This window comes from Aspergillus oryzae, chromosome 5 (genome assembly GCF_000184455.2).
Source record: "Aspergillus oryzae RIB40 DNA, chromosome 5".
NCBI lineage: Eukaryota > Fungi > Ascomycota > Eurotiomycetes > Eurotiales > Aspergillaceae > Aspergillus > Aspergillus oryzae.
The window spans coordinates 661,206-681,569 of NC_036439.1; the positions used below are offsets into that span (position 1 = coordinate 661,206).

The 20,364-nt window shown below is 47.7% G+C and overlaps 4 protein-coding genes across 4 annotated transcripts; 3 read left to right on the forward strand and 1 right to left on the reverse strand.

Moving 5' to 3' along the window:
- Positions 1–170: 170 nt before the first annotated feature.
- On the forward strand, positions 171–1,890 carry AO090701000647 (cytochrome P450; the record flags this gene model as incomplete). The annotated part of the gene is made up of 6 exons (XM_001823409.3): positions 171–242; positions 295–433; positions 484–869; positions 920–1,536; positions 1,587–1,663; positions 1,715–1,890. The coding sequence occupies 6 exons, from the start codon at positions 171–173 to the stop codon at positions 1,888–1,890; spliced, it is 1,467 nt and encodes a 488-aa protein (XP_001823461.1).
- Positions 1,891–3,057: 1,167 nt separating this feature from the next.
- Positions 3,058–4,956, forward strand: AO090701000645 (MFS transporter; the record flags this gene model as incomplete). The annotated part of the gene is made up of 4 exons (XM_001823408.1): positions 3,058–3,395; positions 3,452–4,438; positions 4,536–4,667; positions 4,728–4,956. The coding sequence occupies 4 exons, from the start codon at positions 3,058–3,060 to the stop codon at positions 4,954–4,956; spliced, it is 1,686 nt and encodes a 561-aa protein (XP_001823460.1).
- A 997-nt stretch (positions 4,957–5,953) lies between these two features.
- AO090701000644 (lipase family protein) lies at positions 5,954–6,977 on the forward strand (the record flags this gene model as incomplete). Its single annotated transcript, XM_001823407.3, has 3 exons — positions 5,954–6,038; positions 6,090–6,258; positions 6,311–6,977. The coding sequence occupies 3 exons, from the start codon at positions 5,954–5,956 to the stop codon at positions 6,975–6,977; spliced, it is 921 nt and encodes a 306-aa protein (XP_001823459.1).
- An 8,338-nt stretch (positions 6,978–15,315) lies between these two features.
- Positions 15,316–17,973, reverse strand: AO090701000642 (uncharacterized protein; the record flags this gene model as incomplete). Its single annotated transcript, XM_023237211.1, has 9 exons — positions 15,316–15,379; positions 16,554–16,737; positions 16,805–16,883; positions 16,940–17,296; positions 17,351–17,450; positions 17,505–17,548; positions 17,601–17,730; positions 17,812–17,859; positions 17,918–17,973. 9 exons carry the CDS (start codon positions 17,971–17,973, stop codon positions 15,316–15,318), a joined length of 1,062 nt encoding a protein of 353 aa, XP_023092231.1.
- Positions 17,974–20,364: the final 2,391 nt, after the last annotated feature.

Sequence of the window (20,364 nt, forward strand, 5' to 3'; positions counted from 1 at the left end):
TGTCAACAGTCCGACGTTGCATATAACGTCACGGGTTCCATTAAAACCCGACGCCAACCCTATCAGCACCTTTGACCTTCACCTTCATGAAAACTAGGGTGTAGCCAGGAATTTTGTGACCTGCGTTGATTGAGATAATATCCAAGGGCTTGTCAGTATCAGCAAACAACATGGATTCCGGGTTTATTCGCGACAATATCCCGGCCATCGCATCGATCGCTGTGTTGGTATACGTTCTCTCGGTAGGTCGCTCACTGACTATTGCATCGTAGCCTCAGCTAATTCGCATCATAGGTCGTATACCGGTCGCAGAGAAGTCACCTAAGCTACCTACCCGGTCCCTGGTATACCAAGTTTACCGACCTCCCTCTCCGATACAAAGTCGTCACCGGCCAGCGGCCCCGATATGTCCACGCTCTGCATGATAAATATGGTTTGTCGCGTATCCAAAGTATACGCGATCTTGGTTAATAAAGCGAACAGGCCCCGTGGTACGAATTGGACCCGACGAAGTCGATGTTTCCGATATTAGCGGCGCACGCGAAATCCATCGCATTGGAAGTGGTTTCCTCAAATCCCCTTGGTATTCCCTCTTGAACCGCAAGGATACACAGAGTATCTTTACGACCACCGACCCGAAGTTTCACAATGCCCATCGTCGACTCCTCTCATCCCCTATGTCTGAACTTTCACTCAAGTCGATGGAGCCGTTGATCGACGCTCGAGTACGCCTTACTATCCAGAAAATGCAAGAGGAGATGAAGACTCGTGGCGTGGCAGACGTCTATAAATGGTGGTTTTTCATGGCTACGGATATCATTGGTGAAATTACCTTTGGAGAATCCTTCCGCATGTTAGAAAAGGGAAAGGTTGGTGACTCTTTGCTTCGCCCGGATGCTGTTTATCTAATGCACTGCAGAAAAACCAATATGTGAAAGACATCGAAATGATCTCGGTTATTGGTGGTATTCGTGCAAGTTTCCCTATCCTCGTCAAGCTGGCGACGCTACTCCCTCTCCCCATCTTCAAGGAGGTCAATGCAAGTGGAAACCGTGTGTTCGGATATGCGACAGAATCTATTAATCGGTACAAACGTCTTTTGGCCGAGAACCCGGAGAACCCCAAACCGACTGTGTTCACCAAACTGTACAATGCGGGTGAGGAAGGTCTGCCGGATAATGAAATCCGAGACGATGCGCAAAGTTTCATCGTGGCCGGTAGCGACACCACTGCCAACACTCTGACCTACCTGGTCTGGGCCGTATGCCGGGATCCTCAGATTAAGAAGAAGTTGGTCGACGAACTGGCAGAGATCCGGGATGATTTCACGGACGAGGACCTGCGATCACTGCCCTACTTGAACCAGGTAATCAACGAGGCTCTCCGTCTCTACCCTGCTGTTCCTTCAGCTTTGCCACGCAGTGTACCACCGAAGGGAACGACGATGGGAGGCCACTGGATACCTGGAGGCTCTACTGTGAGCACGCAGCTGTATAGTTTGCATCGTGACCCGGTTGCTTACCCTGACCCGGAGAAGTAAGTTTTGCAATAAGCGCATGACACGTGCATTGCTGATTACATATCAGATTCGAACCGTCCCGGTGGGCCTCACCTACAAAGCTCATGAAAGACGCATTCATGCCATTTGGGGCCGGATCACGCAGTAAGTCTCTATGAAGCTAGAGTGACCACAGCACTCACATGAACAATGCAGATTGTATTGGACTCCACCTCGCGAAGATCGAGCTGCGACTCGCCACCGGCTACTTCTTCCGCTACTTCCCCAATGCTAAACTTTCCAGCAAGTACGATTTCAACGATAACGACATGGAACAGATGTTGTTCTTCTTAATGTCGCCGAAAGGCAAGCGGTGCCTCCTGGAAGTGTGATGGAAGTTTAATGTATAATCATCCGAGGGCTGTTATCGTTCGTTATCGACGGGCCACAAGAAAGAGCCGAGCAGAAAACCATATTGTGGGTCTCTTGCGTCAGGCACAGTCCCTGGTTAATCCACCGCGGATTCAATTCCGTGGTTTCTCTTGGCTCATACGACGTTATTTGGGGTAAGGATCTATCAGATTATGAATGTTTATATAAGGGGTTCTGGTGTTGAACGGTAGGATAGGGCTTCGGGGCCGAATATGTAATGAGTACGAGATTTTCGGTTTATATAGTAATCTCCGTTGAAAAGTCATGAACTTTGTCTTTCTTTGGACGTGGCCTTGTTTGCTTTTCGACCTATGTTTTACCAGATCATTGCCTAAAATGGTAGCCTAAACGTGTGGTTCGAACTCAATGGCCCAAATGCTTGACGAATATCTGATGCCGATAAGTCTAGAGAACGGGTGCCAAGAACCGCAGCCGTGCGACGGACCGAAGGAAGCCCTAAAGATGGGATCGGCAGAGGTAAGCCTGCTAGCAGAAAGAGTAACACGGCACCACGAGCATTATAAATTCTTCCAAGAGATGATTATAAATGTCATAGACGGATCTCTCCTTTCGGAAAGATATGAGTAATACTGGTACTACAACCGGAGTACGCATATACCCGTACTCCGTATATCGAGAACCCAGTGAGGGAAGCTGATTCGATATCAAGGCCCATTTGGCACCCCCGAAAAGGAAGCGCCATGCCGACTAACCGGCTGAACGGACCCAACTTCGGGATGAAGGTGTCCACCCCTAATTTCTTAGTCCCGAAAAGACGTGCTAACCGCGGAATTATGTCCATGCTGGATCAGCATCCCGGTGTGCTGATTCGCCAGGGGGGGAAATCTCGTTCGACAAGTTTCTTAAATCTATATGTTAAGTCGGGCGACCCCATGGGTACTGGCACTTACAGGATTGGTAGAGCCCCAACTCTGGACTAAGGATGCGCTTACACTACGGCATTCAGGTTGAATTTTTGACCCACCGTAGTTTCTCTTCGAGGGGATAAGAAAAAAAGAAAAGCCAGGTCGTCTGTTTGTTGTAGTTAAAATCTTTCAGGTATCGTGTCATACCTGTGTAGACTAACTACGTGAGACCTACGGCGTAGGGCTTTCAGGATCGGCATCATGAGTCACGGCCTTGTGGAAAAGGCTTCGAAGGAGACGGTCAGCGCGACCTCTGGGGGGTATCTGGCTCCCTTTCCGCCTCGAACTGTCGACCTCGAGTCGCAGCGCCGTCCTAGTACCCTCCATGATAGTGTCGAGCTCGAGCGTATCAACACATCTCGTCTACAGCAGCAACTTACCGTTGGATCGAATCGAAGCCGCATACCTCGAGAGCAATGGCTGCCGATGGGAGCAGGAAAAGACTATCCTCCTCCGCTACCGGACGCTGAGGAATACGTGGTCGAGTTCGAAGGATCGGACGACCCTATGCATCCCCAGAACTGGCCTATGAGAAGGCGGTATGCTGCACTTTGATCGCGATATGGCCAAGGCACTAAGACTAATCCACAAACAGGGTTCTTATAGGGTCGCTCTTGACGTTCTGTGCACTTGTCACGGCGTATGTTAGTGCTATTTTCGCCACGGCCTCGGAGGGTGTTATGAAGGAGTTCGGATTCGGCAAAGAAGTGGCTGCGTTGGGTACAACGCTATATGTGCTGGGGTTCTCTGCCGGGCCGACGATATGGGCGCCGGCGTCTGAGTTGATCGGACGACGATGGCCCATGTTGATTGGCATGTTCGGATTCGATATCTTCACGATCGCCTGCGCGACGGCGAAAGACACGCAAACGATTATGTTGACACGCTTCTTCGCGGGGTTTTGCGCCGCTAGTGTCATCGCTCTTGTTCCGGCCAGTCTGTCGGACCTGTTCAATAACCATCATCGAGGTGTCGCGATCGCTGTGTATACGATGTCTGTGTTTACCGGTCCTTTCACCGCACCTTTCATCGGCGGGTTCACTGCAGAGAGCTATTTAGGCTGGCGGTGGACGTTCTATATACCGGCCTTTGTCGGGTTCTTTAGCTTGATCTTGATGGCGCTGTTTGCACAGGAGACGTACGTGCCCGTTGTATTAATGCAAAAAGCAGCCATCCTGCGCCGTCAAACCAGGAACTGGGGTATCCACGCACGGCAGGATGAACACGAGATCGATTTCCGGGAGCTGGTGACCAAGAACCTTGCGCGGCCTTTCCTGATCTTGTTCACCGAGCCCATCGCCTTCCTTCTGACCTTGTACATGTCCTTCATTTATGGACTGGCTTATGCGCTGCTGTCGGCCTACCCAATTGTCTTCCAAGGCACCTATGGCATGACCGGTGGTGTGAGCGGATTACCATTCATAGGATTGATTATTGGCGAAATAGCGGGCAGTAGTTTCGTTCTTTCTCTTCAGAAATCGTACTCGCGCAAGTTGGAGGCCAATAGTAATGTGCCCGTACCTGAATGGCGCTTACCCCCTTGCATCGTGGGTGGTGTTGCATTTGCAGGAGGGCTCTTCTGGTGAGTGACCTTCTCCTGGGCTCGATCATGCCATATAGTTGGCCATTTGCTTGGCCGTAATGTTTGGCCAGGAGATGTAGTTAACAGTATGTAATAGGTTTGGCTGGACAGGCTGGAATCCATCGATTCATTGGATGGCTCCCACGGCGGCTGGAGTGATGGTCGGATTCGGCATCACGTCGATATTCATGCAAGGATTCAATTACCTACTGGATTCGTATCTCAATTTGTAAGTTGCGTGTCGTTCGGTGTTTGCTTATTCTCGTACTAATTTCCTTTTTTCTCTCAGCGCGGCATCGGCGTTCGCAGCGAACACCATGATGCGATCCATGGTGGGAGCCTGTTTCCCACTTTTCACGCGCCAGATGTTCAACGACTTGGGCATTCAATGGGCCGGCACTCTGCTCGGGTGTATCGCCGTAGTGATGATTCCGATCCCGGTGCTTTTCCTCGTATTCGGGCCTCGACTACGTCAGAGGAGCCGGTTGGCACCAGCCATGGGGGTAAAACAGGCGTAGAATGAGGGAAATTCTGGACGATTCTCGGGGAATATATTTGCATATGATTGGGTTTGTCTTGTTCAGCTGGTTCGGAAGGATTCAATAAGATTTTCTCAGTCGAATAAAACCGTTCGGGCGATTTGATTCATTTCTTCCATGGACAACGAAGGAAGGAAAGCCGAAAGGGGTCACGAGAACAAAACCAGGTCACGGAGTGGACTTAATCTCCGATTGAGAATAATCAAGGAACCCCAGAACGCGCGGAGGGACTTTTCACCAAGAGAGCAGAGATCGACAGCGGGCACGCGTCTCATTGGTGCAGGACTGTGTTAAGAGAAACAGAGAATTGTAGCCTGTTAGTAACCGGAGACCCCGAGAGGGATCTTCAGTGCAAAAAAAAAAAGCTTCAATTTAGGGCAAAGACGGAGTGGGGCGACCAAAGAATCACACTGAGCCATGTGGTACATGTGATTCAGCCGTTTCGCCGGATCGTCAGCCAGCGGGTGCCTTTTTTGAGTTTCTGTCTCTTTTGATTTCCGGCGTTTTTCGTTTATGCTTATGTGTTGAGTCAATCCAGGCACCGCGCATACTAGGGGAAAGGTTTCGCAAGCGGCCGTCGGGAGAACCGACAAGACACACAAGCTTTGCAACCAAGCCTGTCGCCGTCTGATCAACATCCTTCTTGAACATGCCGAGGCTGATTTCGTGGATTTTCCGTCAGCTTAAGCAAGTGGATCCGTGTGGATGGTAGTGTGAACTGAACCAATTCAGCTCGATCCGGCCAAGAGCATCGATGGTAGACTATTGAGATCGCGCATGCCATGTCTCACTATTTTCAGCGGAACCACAAACAACCCGATTGTCGGATCAGGGATATCGATTTTGGCGAAGTCTGTATACAGAATGTAACTATTTAATGGGCGTCGTTTCCACTGTCTGCTGTCTTCATCTGTTCATGCTCACAATTGCCTCGTCTCTATCCATTGAGTAGACCCTGCGAAGCACACTGGCAAAGATGCGCTTCCTCTCCGGCTTCGTTTCTGTTCTGTCCTCAGTGGCCCTGTTGGGTTACGCTTACCCAACGGCAATTGATGTTAGAGGTACTGAATCTGCTTCATGATCTGCCGGACGGACACTGACTCATTGTTAAGACATCCCTACTACCCAGCTCGAAGACTTCAAGTTCTGGGTGCAATATGCGGCTGCCACCTACTGCCCCAATAACTACGTTGCCAAAGACGGCGAAAAGCTGAATTGCTCTGTGGGCAACTGCCCTGATGTCGAGGCGGCCGGTTCTACTGTCAAGCTCAGCTTCTCCGAGTAAGTCACCTGAGTTCCCAGTACCGTGACCTCCAACTAACAACCCTAACAGTGATACCATCACCGACACTGCCGGCTTCGTGGCCGTAGACAACACCAACAAGGCCATCGTCGTCGCTTTCCGTGGCTCCTACTCTATCCGCAACTGGGTCACCGACGCAACCTTCCCCCAAACCGACCCAGGACTGTGCGACGGCTGCAAGGCCGAACTGGGCTTCTGGACCGCCTGGAAGGTCGTCCGCGACCGAATCATCAAGACCCTGGATGAGCTGAAGCCCGAACACAGCGACTACAAAATCGTTGTCGTGGGCCACAGTCTCGGCGCCGCCATCGCCTCGCTCGCAGCTGCGGACCTGCGCACGAAGAATTACGACGCGATCCTGTACGCCTACGCCGCGCCGCGTGTGGCCAACAAGCCTCTGGCCGAGTTCATCACCAACCAGGGCAACAACTACCGCTTCACTCACAATGACGACCCCGTGCCCAAGCTGCCGCTCTTGACTATGGGCTACGTGCACATCAGCCCTGAATACTATATCACCGCGCCGGACAACACTACCGTCACCGACAACCAAGTCACCGTTCTCGATGGATACGTGAACTTCAAGGGAAACACCGGCACGAGCGGCGGACTGCCTGACCTCCTTGCGTTCCACTCGCATGTCTGGTACTTTATCCACGCCGATGCCTGCAAGGGTCCTGGATTGCCATTGCGCTAATTCGTTACCATTTTTTTGGTGAATTTCTTACATGATTTGGACGGACGATGAGATGAGTCTATGCTTCGTACTGTATAAGGTTTGATGTGGAGTTGAAGCCTACGTAAATAATTTAATATCCCCTAATCTGAAACAAAATTTAAATCGAACCAAATTTCATCCCAGTCAAACCTTAATCGCCATAAATTCTCGTCTCCACCCACAGAGTAACTTAGGTACACTATTACCTTCACAACAAAAGATGAGCTAAAGAAAACTGAAGAAACCCCTCCTCAACCTCCAAAAAATAAAAGAATTCCAAATGTCGTCGGCCAAGCACACTACACCTGCAGGTAGCAAGCAGCTAGATCCTCGCCGTGCAGAGATTGCGCACTGAACCTATCAGCAAAGGGAAATAGCCGACGCCCAGACCAAAGGAAGCGATAGATTCGGGCTGAAGCCAAGCCAATAGTTTGTGGAGATCGGCACGGAGCGGCACGGATCTAGGATCGTGGAGGTCTTCTTCAGCTGAGTTTGCTTTTTTGTGGTGGTCTAGTTGAAAATCGGATGATTTGCTTTTGTCTAGGATACTACCTTGTCGTTTGGATGTGTTACTTGAGTGGTTTGGCTGAGAATGGTCAGTTGTATGCTCAACGCCGGTGGCCCCATGTCCCATTAATAGAGGCCTATATGGACAAAGACCTTACTTGGGTAGGACTTCGCCGATGGTCCGATACGGGATGTAATCTCAGCTGAAGACGGAGATTACCTCCGTGGTCAGGTTGCATTTTTCTGCAGAAACTCCTGCAGCTAGTGGTGTGATAAACCCACAGCTGAATGCTGCCGAATTAAAGCGGGCGGCGTGACATTTCCTGTCCGCAGTAGAATCAGCATTGTTATCAGTTTTCCTTGCCGAAACACCGCATGTAGGTTCTTGTTGTATGCATGTACGGCTGAGGGACGAAATCACTTCTGAGCTGTGGCGCTGCTGTTTGGTGAGGATGTGGTGAGCTTTGGGGTTTGGATTAGGTAGGATTGCCGAGTGATGCTAGGGTGATAGATTCTGTGGTTGTCTGTTTCTAGTGTGGTTTCCAGGTAGGGTTGTTTTGATAGAATTTGGGTGCTTATGCTTTTAGTAAGAATTGTTAATCAATAGCTTGTTACTATTTTTATAGTAAGATCAGTTATGCGACCTCATGTCAGCTGTAGCGTCAAGAGACCCTGTGCCTAGAGTGTTGACAGGACAGCCGTGGAAAACAGTGACCATGGTAAAACTCTGATTCTTTCTGACATCGTTATATATTAAATTTATCTGCTAATGTGGCTCGTTAGCTCATCTAAGATATCTGACATGAAATCTTCCAAGGTCGTAATTGTGAGATATATATATCTTCGAGTTGCTAGTCTTTGTGTACGCTTTCGGGTAATTGCATCGATCCTTAGGCATAACATTTTTATTCGGCTATATATATGTTATCTCAATCGGTGAAGAATGTGCCTATGGAGCTAAGTATCTTCTCAGTTAAGCTCGCATCAGGAGACTATGTAATCCATAAAGCTGCATTGGTTGCCTCAGAAAGACAAAGCATTGACGGACGCCATCAAATCTCTGTGTGACATTGACGTCTGATGTATCAGTAGCCTCTAGAGCAACGCAATAGAAGGGAATTGCATATAGACAATATAAATAATACTGTTGTGCTCTGATCTAAGCTTAGTCGGTTGATGGAACCCATTAGCCCATTAGCTTGAACGTCGCCTCAATTGTACGAGAGTCATATACTGCCAGGAGTGAGCTTCTTAGGGTCTGAAGAAGTATAACTAGAGGGTGATGGACTGTAGGCAGATAGCCCAGATATAGCACGGCGAGTCTTTGACAGTGAAGATGCTTAAACGAGAAGCTCTTCATTGGATGCTCAAGATCATAGGTGAGAAGAGTCACGGTCTCTTCGTATATGAATTTACTCTTGTACTATGCCCGAATGATTATTGTTTAGAAGGTTGTACGGACCGTGTTGCGATGGGCAGTTTTCACTATTCATGATATTTTTACACTTCACTATAGTAACGATTACGACTTCGCTGGCCAACCGACAGAAGCATTAACCACTACCGCTGTGCAGAATGCCTCGTCCATAATAACTTCCGTGGTAACAATGAGGCACAATGATGCTGCATATGAAAGAGACATGGTCGTGATGAATCCCAGCATAAGCATAGAAAACACATTAGGGTACCTCTAGCTTCCATTCAGAGGTGGAAATAGCATTAGGGTGAAAGCGAAAATAAGGCCTATGGACACAGTCCTAGCTCGGTCTATCTAAATGATACCATGCCATGTGAACCAGACAAACGATGCGCCCTTAACGTCCTTCCTCCGTGAGGTTTTCATTACCGCTGTCTTCCATACTGATCTTGTCCAGTCTCTGCGTACACTCTTACATTCTATGGAAAGGTCTAGACGTCCTATAGTTTGTCCCTCACGTAGTCATAGAATCGTGATTGATCGTTCGATATTGGCACTCCAAGTACGGTTTAGATCATTGGGATATGCAACACTATGATCACAATGACGAACATATTTAGAACGCTAGACGCTATCATCAACGATGGAGACGAGTCCTGCGAGAATAGCCCATTTGTCATAGTGTGTATACAACTGGAATACTCGGAATGGCAGCCCTCAAGGCCTATCTGTTGAGGGTGGTCAACCCATCCACAATGATATCACTCAGAAAGTCTAGCCCCGACTTCCCAAGCATAGTAAAGAAGGTGTCCATGATGTAAGAACTGAATTGTTACATGAGGCCCCCTCGAAGGTAATGACACCAAAGCCTAGAAGCTAGTTGAAGACGTGATACTGGAGGTTATGTCACTAATTTCCCGACGAAGGCTTTTGGACAGCAGCAGCGCGGATGGTTCTGTGCTTGAAGTGCAGCGAGAGGAATCATCTGGTAATTACATTGAACGGAGAAGTAGAATATTGCAATAGATTGTTTAAAAAGTATGACTAGTTAGACGTGAAAGCATATCTATACTTGTAAGACGAGGTCCATTCCATATGGATGTTTCAGCTTAGCATATCCTTACTACATTACTTACATCAGTTACTGTTAAATGGGCACTTGACACGCCTCCAATCAGGGCCCAATCTGAAAGCTAGGAATAAAATATTTTGTGTTTTAATATATGACAATCACGTCATATCTACTCAAGCACTCTCAGAGCCAAAAAAAATATGTTTTCTTTCAATAAGCATGATAGTCCAATTCAGGTGACCATTAACTAGGAGGCTAATGAGATTTACCTTAGCTCATCCCTCTTTCAATAGTAGTCTTGGAGTATAACACCCTCCGTATGCCCCATGTCTTGATTTGACTATGTTGTTGAACAAAGACTTCACCTGGTCTAGAATCTGATGTCAACGACTCCGGATACTATCCCCTAAAAGACTGGTGGAGCGTGGACACCTAGTTCGCCTGATCATCCCTAATATTGCCCTTTTAGATGTCGACCTCCGTATACCCACTTGTTAGTAGTTTTACAGAGCATCTCCACCCGGTTCCTAAAGCGGGGATTTGGGCGGAAAGCGCGAACAAGCGAACACCCCACGTTGAGAAATGATAGCTCTAACCGAGAAATCTTTGGGGAACAGCTGCCCCTAAGTGGAGAAAAGGTTAGTAATTTGGAATGACATTTCAATATCCTAAATAAACTGTTATAGTTGAGAGGCTATGACGTACATGGGCAAGTATGACATAAAACGGTCGACAGCACTACTGAAGTCCACTTAGCGTAGCCTTAATTAAAGACCATACTACTAATGCAATGTTGTAGAGTACCTTGCAGAACCTTCTAGGCTCGACCCAATTGGCAAGTTGTATTGAGTTGTTGGTCTAGACCTTTGCACCATCAGATATTGCATCATACTAGCTAGGGCCCGACGGCTGGTTCTTCAAACGGATGTACTATTGTCGTAGGGGCTTTAGAAAAAGACCATCTGAGTAGATATACTCGCAACGAAGGGGTCGACGTCATAGATGGAGTTTCCTGGGATATTGAAAGTGTCGAGACATTTATAGGGTGGATGTTAGTTTCACGAGTGAACCTTCAGGTTCAAGCAGAGCCAGCAACAGGTATACGTCTTCCAGGGACAGAAGAAAGGCTGCACACTTATACCTTATAACTCGCAATTGGCCACAAGGAATCTGATCACGATCTCAGTAACGACAGGGTCTCAAAATTCTATCCCTCTTGCATCCCCGAGAAAAGTGTGAATGCGTCTGCAAGCATGCATTGGACTCAGGGCACATGGCTGTGGATATCCCACAAGTAAGCACGCTTTACTTTGTAATTCCAGTACTATTTGCTGACATCAACTTCCCCTATTCAGATCCAAAACAGTAACAAAGAGTTCTGCCCGATACCAAGAGGACACCGGCCAGAGGAGTAGCAAGCATCATCATGCATCTGAACAACAGAAACCACGCCCCAGGATGTACGTTCGGAGTATTCAATCTTCAGGAAGCGAGACACAACCATCGATTAAAACGACGCGTCAAGAATACGGGTTAAACGAACTACGATGTCAACGTTGCAATGGCCGTCGTTCACCCGCGTACCACCGTAAGAACCGTGCAGATCCAGTTATTTACCCACCCGTTGGGATCTGCTCCCGTGAATGGACTGGATGTGCAGTAGCGAAGGAATCGGGCGGGCTGGGCCACTGGGCTCATCCAATTCATGAGCTCCCAGGGAGCTAGAGACTCGGTGGATTCGCACTATGCAGGAACTTTGGAGAGCGACGTGCATTGCATGTCGACTAAGAAAAGGGACATGAAATTGAGAGCATCAAGAATAATGATGTCACAATATCGATCAGCCCCACCAACGGACAGTAAACACTGCACAGACACCGGGTCACACTTAGGCCAATCGAGAAGCACTGACGACATTGCTTAACACTGTTACTATGGGCAATGTGTTGATGTATGCTTGTCAAGCTGCCATGATGCTCGCAGCCAGATAGTACCGGAGAAGCCTGAGCGCTAGCCATAGGGTGCTGCTTTTCAGAGCTTATACTAAGGACAGATAACACTGAATGAAGAGACATTACCCATGTAGTACTGAAACTTGAAGCATTACCTCACTGCGTAGTAAAGGTATATATATCTGATGTCATGTCTGCACTAAAAACCCGCTATTCACTTGTACGCGTTGGAAAAGTAGAGGTACAGACTATGGATTCCCGCAGGAATTCTTTGGCAGATTCAACACTGATCTTTGAAAGGAATATACTACAGGAAACAATGACCATATCATGTGTTGCAGACACAGCAAGATGTTTGCTACACTGAAGTAGATTTCCGTAAAGTGATCGAGGTATGGATCCAGACCATAGTGAACTCAGACCTTCCCACGAGGACGGGCGCAGAAGAGAAAATGGCGTAGACCCGCAACCTCGCATTGATTACCACAAGAGCAACAGCCTAAGAGACACTAGGGCATTAATCCTGTGAAGAGAACTGGTTGTGGGTACGTGATTCGACGAATACTATAGAGCTTCGACCCGAGGATTTCGCCAGTGAAGAGATACTGAAATGTATATGCTACCCCCATACCTCTTGCCGTCCAGAGAGCTTTTACTGTAGTATACATAGTTAAAGATTGTCTATGTATGACAGGAATACCTTGCATTCGCAAACTGAGCTCAAGGATCCTATTGGGGATAGGGAGGGATTTTCCAAAATTTCACTGTTCACTACAGAAGCAACGTAATATTTTTTAAGATTCGAACAAGCGTGATGCAATTAGTAACGTTAAATGTAGTCAAGACTATTCTAATTACTATTACTAACCTTAACCATAGGGGTCACTAAAGCAATGTCTAAGTAGTAAGGGATAACCAAACCCTGAGAATATCTGCCCTAACATGAAAAGGTTCGCAGTCTTTTACTCTGTTGATTTCCGTGTCGGTGCGTCAACGGTCTCGGGGATTTTTCGGAGGGCTTAACCCTTACAGGCGATGCATCGTTAATCAACCGTCGATCTGGCGTCGTCGGACCTTACGAGTGAGGCACTCAATGTATCACTCATAACTTTATATCCCCTTGCAGACTACGGTTCTCTGTAGCTTCCCAGGACTCTCTACAGTGCTAACCAACGGGGTATGTGCCATTTTAAGAGGCTCGGCCGAGATCGAGTGAACCTATAAGTGAAACTGTGGTTGGTTGAGGACGTGCCGAGCCGCTAGATAGCATTCTAGCAGCCAATTATGTCGGCAATTTCTGCTGGGAATGTGGAGTGGAGCTCCTGTTCCTGGATTTCGGAAATACCAGCCAGGTCCGATCTCACAGTACCAAAATTCGAAGGGTACGCTAAATTGAGCACAGGTCAGATAATTTAGGCCTTACCAAAGCTATCCTACACTCTAAAAGTGCCTAAGTAGGGGCATTGACTTATACCAACGATCCGAAGACTTGGTAAATCTGAGACACTTAGAGCAAAAGATCCATTACCTAGTTAGATTTGAAGGCCGCGTCGGACAACCCCCCGAGACGAAGGTGAGTAACTGTCTTACGCTTTTCACAGTGTAGGTATTTGTTTCTATTACGTAGTGTGAATCTTATAGCTATCTCCCTCTCATATTGCACCGATTACGGAGTAGTTGACCGCTATTTCATCCAGCACTTGGAAGGAGCTCTCTAGCTCCACCACAGTGTCTGACTGAGCCCACAAGCCTAATCAATGTCTGTTAATAGGACTATATAGGGGGGCGAAAACACTCTAGGTAATCGAAATATGGTATTTGCTCTCCTTCAGGGCAGCACCGGCGGCTGGACCTACTGGTTGAGAGATACTGAATATACTTTAGCCTAGAGTTAAGCAGCAATTATCTGTTTCACTCAAGAGCTCCATAGCTTGATGTCTAATTTCGTAGCCAACAAAAGTAAGCAAATCAAAAGAAAGCAGAAAACAAGACTAAGACCAAGGCCTTGAATATCAACGACTTGAGAAGGGTACATGGACACCGACAAGATAGATGCTCAGAGTCAAATATTCCCGAGTCATAACAAAGGATCTAGTAGAGCCGGCAGTCAGCTTTTACCTTACATCGTCTATCATGTTTGTGATCCACGTGTTTGATAGATTGTCCGGTAGTTAAAGAAACAAGCTCACGACCAACAAAAGCGTTGGAGAGACAGATACCACTAGGAGGTAGCGGATCTGCCCGAGTCTGTGCCCTGCAGCGCATAGGTTCCTGCACGTGGTCCAGGCGTTGTTCCTTGCAGCTGGCAAGAAGCAATAACCATGGACGAGGAGATCGAGGCTAATATACAAAGCGAAATGGCGTAGCGTGGCGTAGATTGCAGATCCACTGTGCGTAGAATTAAATCCACTTAAAATGAATAGTCCGAGTCACATGGACCAGTAAGCCCCACGCGAAGTAATTAGTCGCAGTACCACTAGGAGTCCCACTCTTGAATGACCGACATTCAGTGTACTCACAAGTAGTATCTACTTGCATGACAGTATCTGAGTCGAGAATGGACATGTGAAGCTGAGAAAAAATACAATATTATTCATAACGTGGAGGTCGGTGAAGCAAGTTGGGCTTGATGCCTCCTGTCAAGATTGCAATGAACATGCCAGGGCCAGTTATATTCAATTTCCAGGGACTAACAATGGACAGGAAATATTCTCCTTACTGTAGAGAGTAAAATACGAGACAGACAATTGGTAAAAGCATCATAATCACCGAAAAGCGGTCCCAAACTAAATCTCACGGCCTGAATTCCTCCGTTGAAAGACAGTCAGGCAAAGGTGTTTTAGAAAAAGGCACATCCTTTGCGTTCAGATGCAACACACTCATTTGTGGAAAAGGCCGAGACCATATAATCACATACACTCCTTCCTTGGCGAGTAGCATCCACAACCGTTTATGGTTTAGTATATAGTTGTCAAGATTTCAGGAGACGGAAAGTTGAACATGGAAAATTTTTGCGCGTGACCCGCCGATCAGCAGCATATAGATGGTCATATTGGCTCCTGGAAAACCCCTGACGGCCATGTCGGTGAATCATTACGTGGAGACGTATGGGCTCGGTGATCCCATTGGGAAAACGCAAGAGAGATTAGGACCGCATGAGGTTGCTGTGGGAAGTAAGTGATTCTCCTTTCTACCAGGACTTGACTTATGCCCTGTGTTATGCCTCTATAAATCCCCAGAGATTCCTGGATTTACGTGGGAGCATTACTCTGGCCATGTCCAGGAGGGTATCTCCTTACGCGCGGAACTGACATCTCCGAAAGACCCATAGTGGGCCCTGCCGGCGTGTAGTACCTGACGCTACAGAAATCACTGTAGTAGGTCGTTCTGGTTAAAAATATCATGATAGCATGACGCAAGATTGTATGCAGGGCTGTCAGATCGAGTGTGGCAAAAATTATCCGGCCTGTCATCTCTTACCGTGTTCTCTCTACAATTCGCAGTATTTCCAAGGAAAAAAGATATCCAAGGACATCTTCCAAGACGGTCACCTTAATAGGATCATTCTAGTTACCCTATTACGTCACGTCAAGCTTAGTGAGGCCGTAATTGGGCGCGTTCAGCCTGGAAGCACTGCATCCTTACTCCGTGGCTGGCTGAGAGCCGGCGTGCATGGGGGTAGGTTCAATAATGACGCAAATCTTCTTGTCGTCGGGGAATAGGAGCGAACACTGGAAGTAGAGAGCACCGAGTTTTCTGTAACTTGTAGCTAGTAAGAGTATGTTAATGACGAGAGCGAAGGCCTGACGTAAAGGCATGGGTTGCGAAACTTCCCTGAACGGTTTGTCGACCACGCTAAGTATAGTACTAAACGATCAGTCATAGACATGACGTTTTAGTATTAGTATACTCGTACGATGTTCCTTTCGGGATTGCAAAACAAGAGTCGAACCAGCGAGGCGGATTTTGAGTTTCGGGGTCCGCAGGCGAAGGGTAATTAGGCATACTTCATTGGACTGCCCGGACTGCCCCTGAAGTGGAACAGACAATCCTCTTACCTAAAAGCTAACGGGCCAGTTTCATTTCACCGCTCGAGACAGTCTTCAATAGTTCGAGGAGACACGATTTACACAGGCAACTATTTCCTTGCATTGGATAAGGTGCATGCCTCACTACTAGTACAAACTTGCGACACGATCACTCTGGCTATGCCATACATTTGGGCTATCATCATACTAGCCTTGCACAGCGTAGTTATTTTGCTCTATTGGTTCTACCTTTGCCTGTGTCTGAAGCCTATTGACCGGGTAACTAGTCGTTAGAAAGTAGGAATAAAGTAGATCAACATTGACTATCACAAGTACATTTCTCGTATTTCTGGCATAGCAGAGCATTACGGCGAATTCTCATAGACAAGGAGTCCAATTGACGTAAGAATCGGGGTTCAGGAATGACTCGGTTTCCGAGAATTGTGGGATAGTGGGTTCTTTGAGACCCATCGGCGACATTGCCAGGCACGCACTTTGATGAAAGTGGAGCACCTCCATGAATCTACCAGCTTCCTCGTCAGTAGCAGGACATTCAGGGGGAGATACTGATGAACATACATCATCTCTTTAAGCATCTCCTTGTCAAATTCACCACCGTTGAACATCCAGTCGAACCTTTCCTCGGCTATTGGTTCATCGGTCGGGTCGTGATACATTTTCATATAGGGGTGTTGTAGGGCTTCCTCGGCCGAGATTCGTTCTTGTGGGTCCAGCGTGAGCATTCTCTCAAGCAAACTCCTGGCTATGTAACCCATACCAATTAGCAACTCAGCGAAAGTGTTAGAGAATAAAGTATTGTCGGCACTTACCGGAATCATCTAGATTCTGAATAACGCTTTGCAAGGGACGTGGCTCTCTCCGTTCCAGTGACCTGATGATCTCCACTGTCTGAACATACAGGTCAGTAATGGAGAATACACAACAGAATTTCCTGAAATACGTACATTCGTGGTACATATCCGAGAGATAAATTTATCAGATGGGTTTCCCAAGACGTCCAGGATCAAGTAAAACTGGTTAATGGGGTCTTGTCCTGGAAATAAAGGCTTTCCGTTGAACATCTCCGCAATAACACACCCTGCACTCCAAATGTCCACCTCTACACCGTACCTTTGCCATGTAAGCATGACCTCCGGTGCACGGTAATACCGTGTTGAGACATAGCCAGTCATGCGATGATCCTGGGGCCTGGAGAGACCGAAATCACATATTTTCAAGTCGCAATTCTCATCGATAACCAGGTTACTGGGTTTTATATCCCTGTGAACAACACCTGCAGAATGTAGGTATTTCAAACCACGCTGAGGCTCATCAGAATCGTGGGAATCAATGTATGGAGCGCTAGCGACTCTCACCAGTATCTGATAGGCGAAATACTGTACGAACTGTGGCTCAAGGGGTCCAGCCTCCAGAAGGCGGGCGAGATCAGTTGAAAGGAGCTCGGTTACTAGGTATCTGTAAAGTAATATTAGTGTGGAGTAGAACCAAGACGATCGAGACTGGACATACACATCTGTTCGGGGAGAGATAAAGACATCGCACAAGCCGATGAGCTTCAAGGGGTTAACATTCCTGAAATATAGGCTGTAGGATCAGAATCCTTACATTTTCATGTCGTAACTGCTTTAACAGCTTAATCTCCCGATAGGTTTGTTTAGCGTTGGCTGTCGTGGCAAAGGGGTTCAATAGCTTTTTGATCGCCACCGCTTGGCCCCTTACTAGGTCATACGCGGAACTAATTATCTGAATCAGTCTTCATCCCCCATCAGGGGCCAAAGGAGGAAAAGGGGCAACGGGGATAATATGGGAGACGTACCAAACAAGGCTAAAGGCGCCCAGGCCCACCGGCCGTACGTTAACATATCTAGACAAACGGTTAATCTCCTCTGAGTTGACGCCAATGTGACAAGGTCTCGATGTACCTGTTGGTAGTGTCAAACACAGATCCCAATACCTCTGATCGATTGAATTCTGCCATGTTTGCTGCTCACTTTCAATGCCTTCAGAGACGGTGCACCGGGTGAACAAAGCGGCACGTTGCTTTATATAGCCTGTGTCTAACAGACCGAGGGAGTTCTCCACTAGGACCCATCTGAGACGATAATGCAAGGATGGGAAAAATGCCTCCGCCTAGCGGATCTCATTCGCTCCCTATCCTTGAACAGAACTTCAGATGGGATCCCATCCTGGGAAGGCCCTCAGGGTAAGGTTGCATGCTCATTGGCGAAAGCGATTTGAGGACAGCCGAAGATGCCTGCTTCTTGACGGCCATTGGCCATACAAGCTTACTCTAGATTGGAAAGTCTCTGCTAGTCACCAGAGGCTAGACCCATCAGAAAAAGAATAGGCCGGGACGGGTGTTATGGCTCCCTCGAGTTTGTGCTTGAAATGTCCTATCACGGATGCATTCTCCGGTGGCCAATGCCCGCTCATCATAGGGTAGTCGGTGGTAGCGTTACTGATAGCCTTGCAATGCATGGATAGATTGATGTGCAGAACTGGGTGGCGATTTACCTATACCCACTTAGAACTTTGTCGCGTCACTGCGAAGCCTTCGCCCAATAATTCGCTCTCTTTTCGAGCCACTCATCAACCCACTTCGGCCGGGTGAGGGAGAAGCACTGGACACAAAGTGCTCCCTGTCTCCTGTAACTTCATATTGCGCCAGAAAGTCGTACTAAGAGACATCTTAGGATAAGAGAAGGGATCCTGAGTTTGCCGACTGGCATTACCTAGGAGAAGCTATCTGGTTCCTCCTCTCTACCCTCTCAGGAAGTAGCCGTTAAATGTCCAGTGATAATCTTTCGCCATAAGAGTACTCCACAGGCCTTGGCGACTGGCGCATATCAGCACCCAGTGACACTCATACGTTTGGGATTGAGGGTCTGGATAGGCCGTTTAGCCGAACCTAACTCTGGGCAGCCTCTTAACGTCCGAAAACGATGTGGAACCTGGGATGTCTCTCTGACTGACGACACCCTCTGGACCGTGTACATTGTGGGACGTGAAAATGGCCCCCTTGCGCTATTTTGAACCTGCCGCTCCTTATTGCCATTTAGAGCTCCATGCATACTGCTTTAGCTTGTGTGAGATGGTGTCCCCTGCCTCCCGGTTGCTACATTCAGCTAGCCGATGCTCTAAGGCGATGAAGTGATATAGTAATAGAACACCGACAAGGTCTGCATGACTACAGATTTCTCTGATTTGCCCAGAGCACGCGGAGCGCCCCCCGTTTAATCCACTCAAGTGGCTATACAGCTTCCTATGAGCAGATAAGTCACGTCTGTCAAGCACTGGGCCAGACCGAGGACAAGACGGAGCCCATTGTCCCTAGTTGCAGTACTTGGTGGAGTATCCCGCTGCTCACTTGTTTCCCTGGCGGTGCTTTGAACAGCATTGATGAACCTCTTACGGAATCTTTGGGTAGCCAGAAACTGATGTCTCTTGCTACTGTCATTAGTAAATATTTTGCGCTAACAGACGTCGTTTATATACCCTATATTGAGGTTGCAGACCGTTAAAGTTAGAACGGGCGCACAGGTGATCAGCGCGTTTTACTGTCATTTTAAAGTCCAGTAAGGTTAGCTGCATAACCAACTACATACGCATAAGTGACATACATTGTATCCGATTTCCACCTGGCTAAGTACACTAGTGTAGGGCACTAACGTTGTGCTATCCTATTTTGCACAGGCCATCAGTGAGTCACGGGATTTGTGGGACGGAGTCCTGACTCTATCGAGAATCAACCCCGTGTTTTAGAGGTTCATATTCATGTAGAGAAAAGGGATCTTTGAACGATCCTGCGAGAAGAGAAACGAGACTAACAGTACCTGAACCTCGGAGTACACCGAAACGGCAGCTGATTGTATCACATTGATTGAGGGCCTTGAACTTTCCAATGAACAGGAATACTATCTCACTGATCCAGATACTTGATCAATACATCATTGCATTTCCAGAGATACGGCTTGTGCTAGCCAATCGAGATTGGGCTCCGCACCGTGACGTTATATCTGGCTGGACTCATTAGCTACTTCCGTGACGAGTAAAATGCCTCAAGTACTAGGTATTTGCCTTGCCAATTGAATTTCCCTTTCAACTACTTGAACTTGGCCGGTCCCACTCCGGGGCACCTGAGGTTGCATCACTTACTGCATTGTCTTGCCGGAGTAACCGCCGTTCACCTTCCTGTTTTGGTCTTGATTCTATTGTCGTTGGCTGTCTAGCCCTCTCTGGAAACGCAGATCGCATACCATTTCTTTGCTTAATGGAGTAATCCTTGCGCGTTCAGTGGCAAAGAAGAAGCATTAGGTTAACATACCAACGTTTACATGAGAAGCAACCCTGTTTTGTATGTACATATATG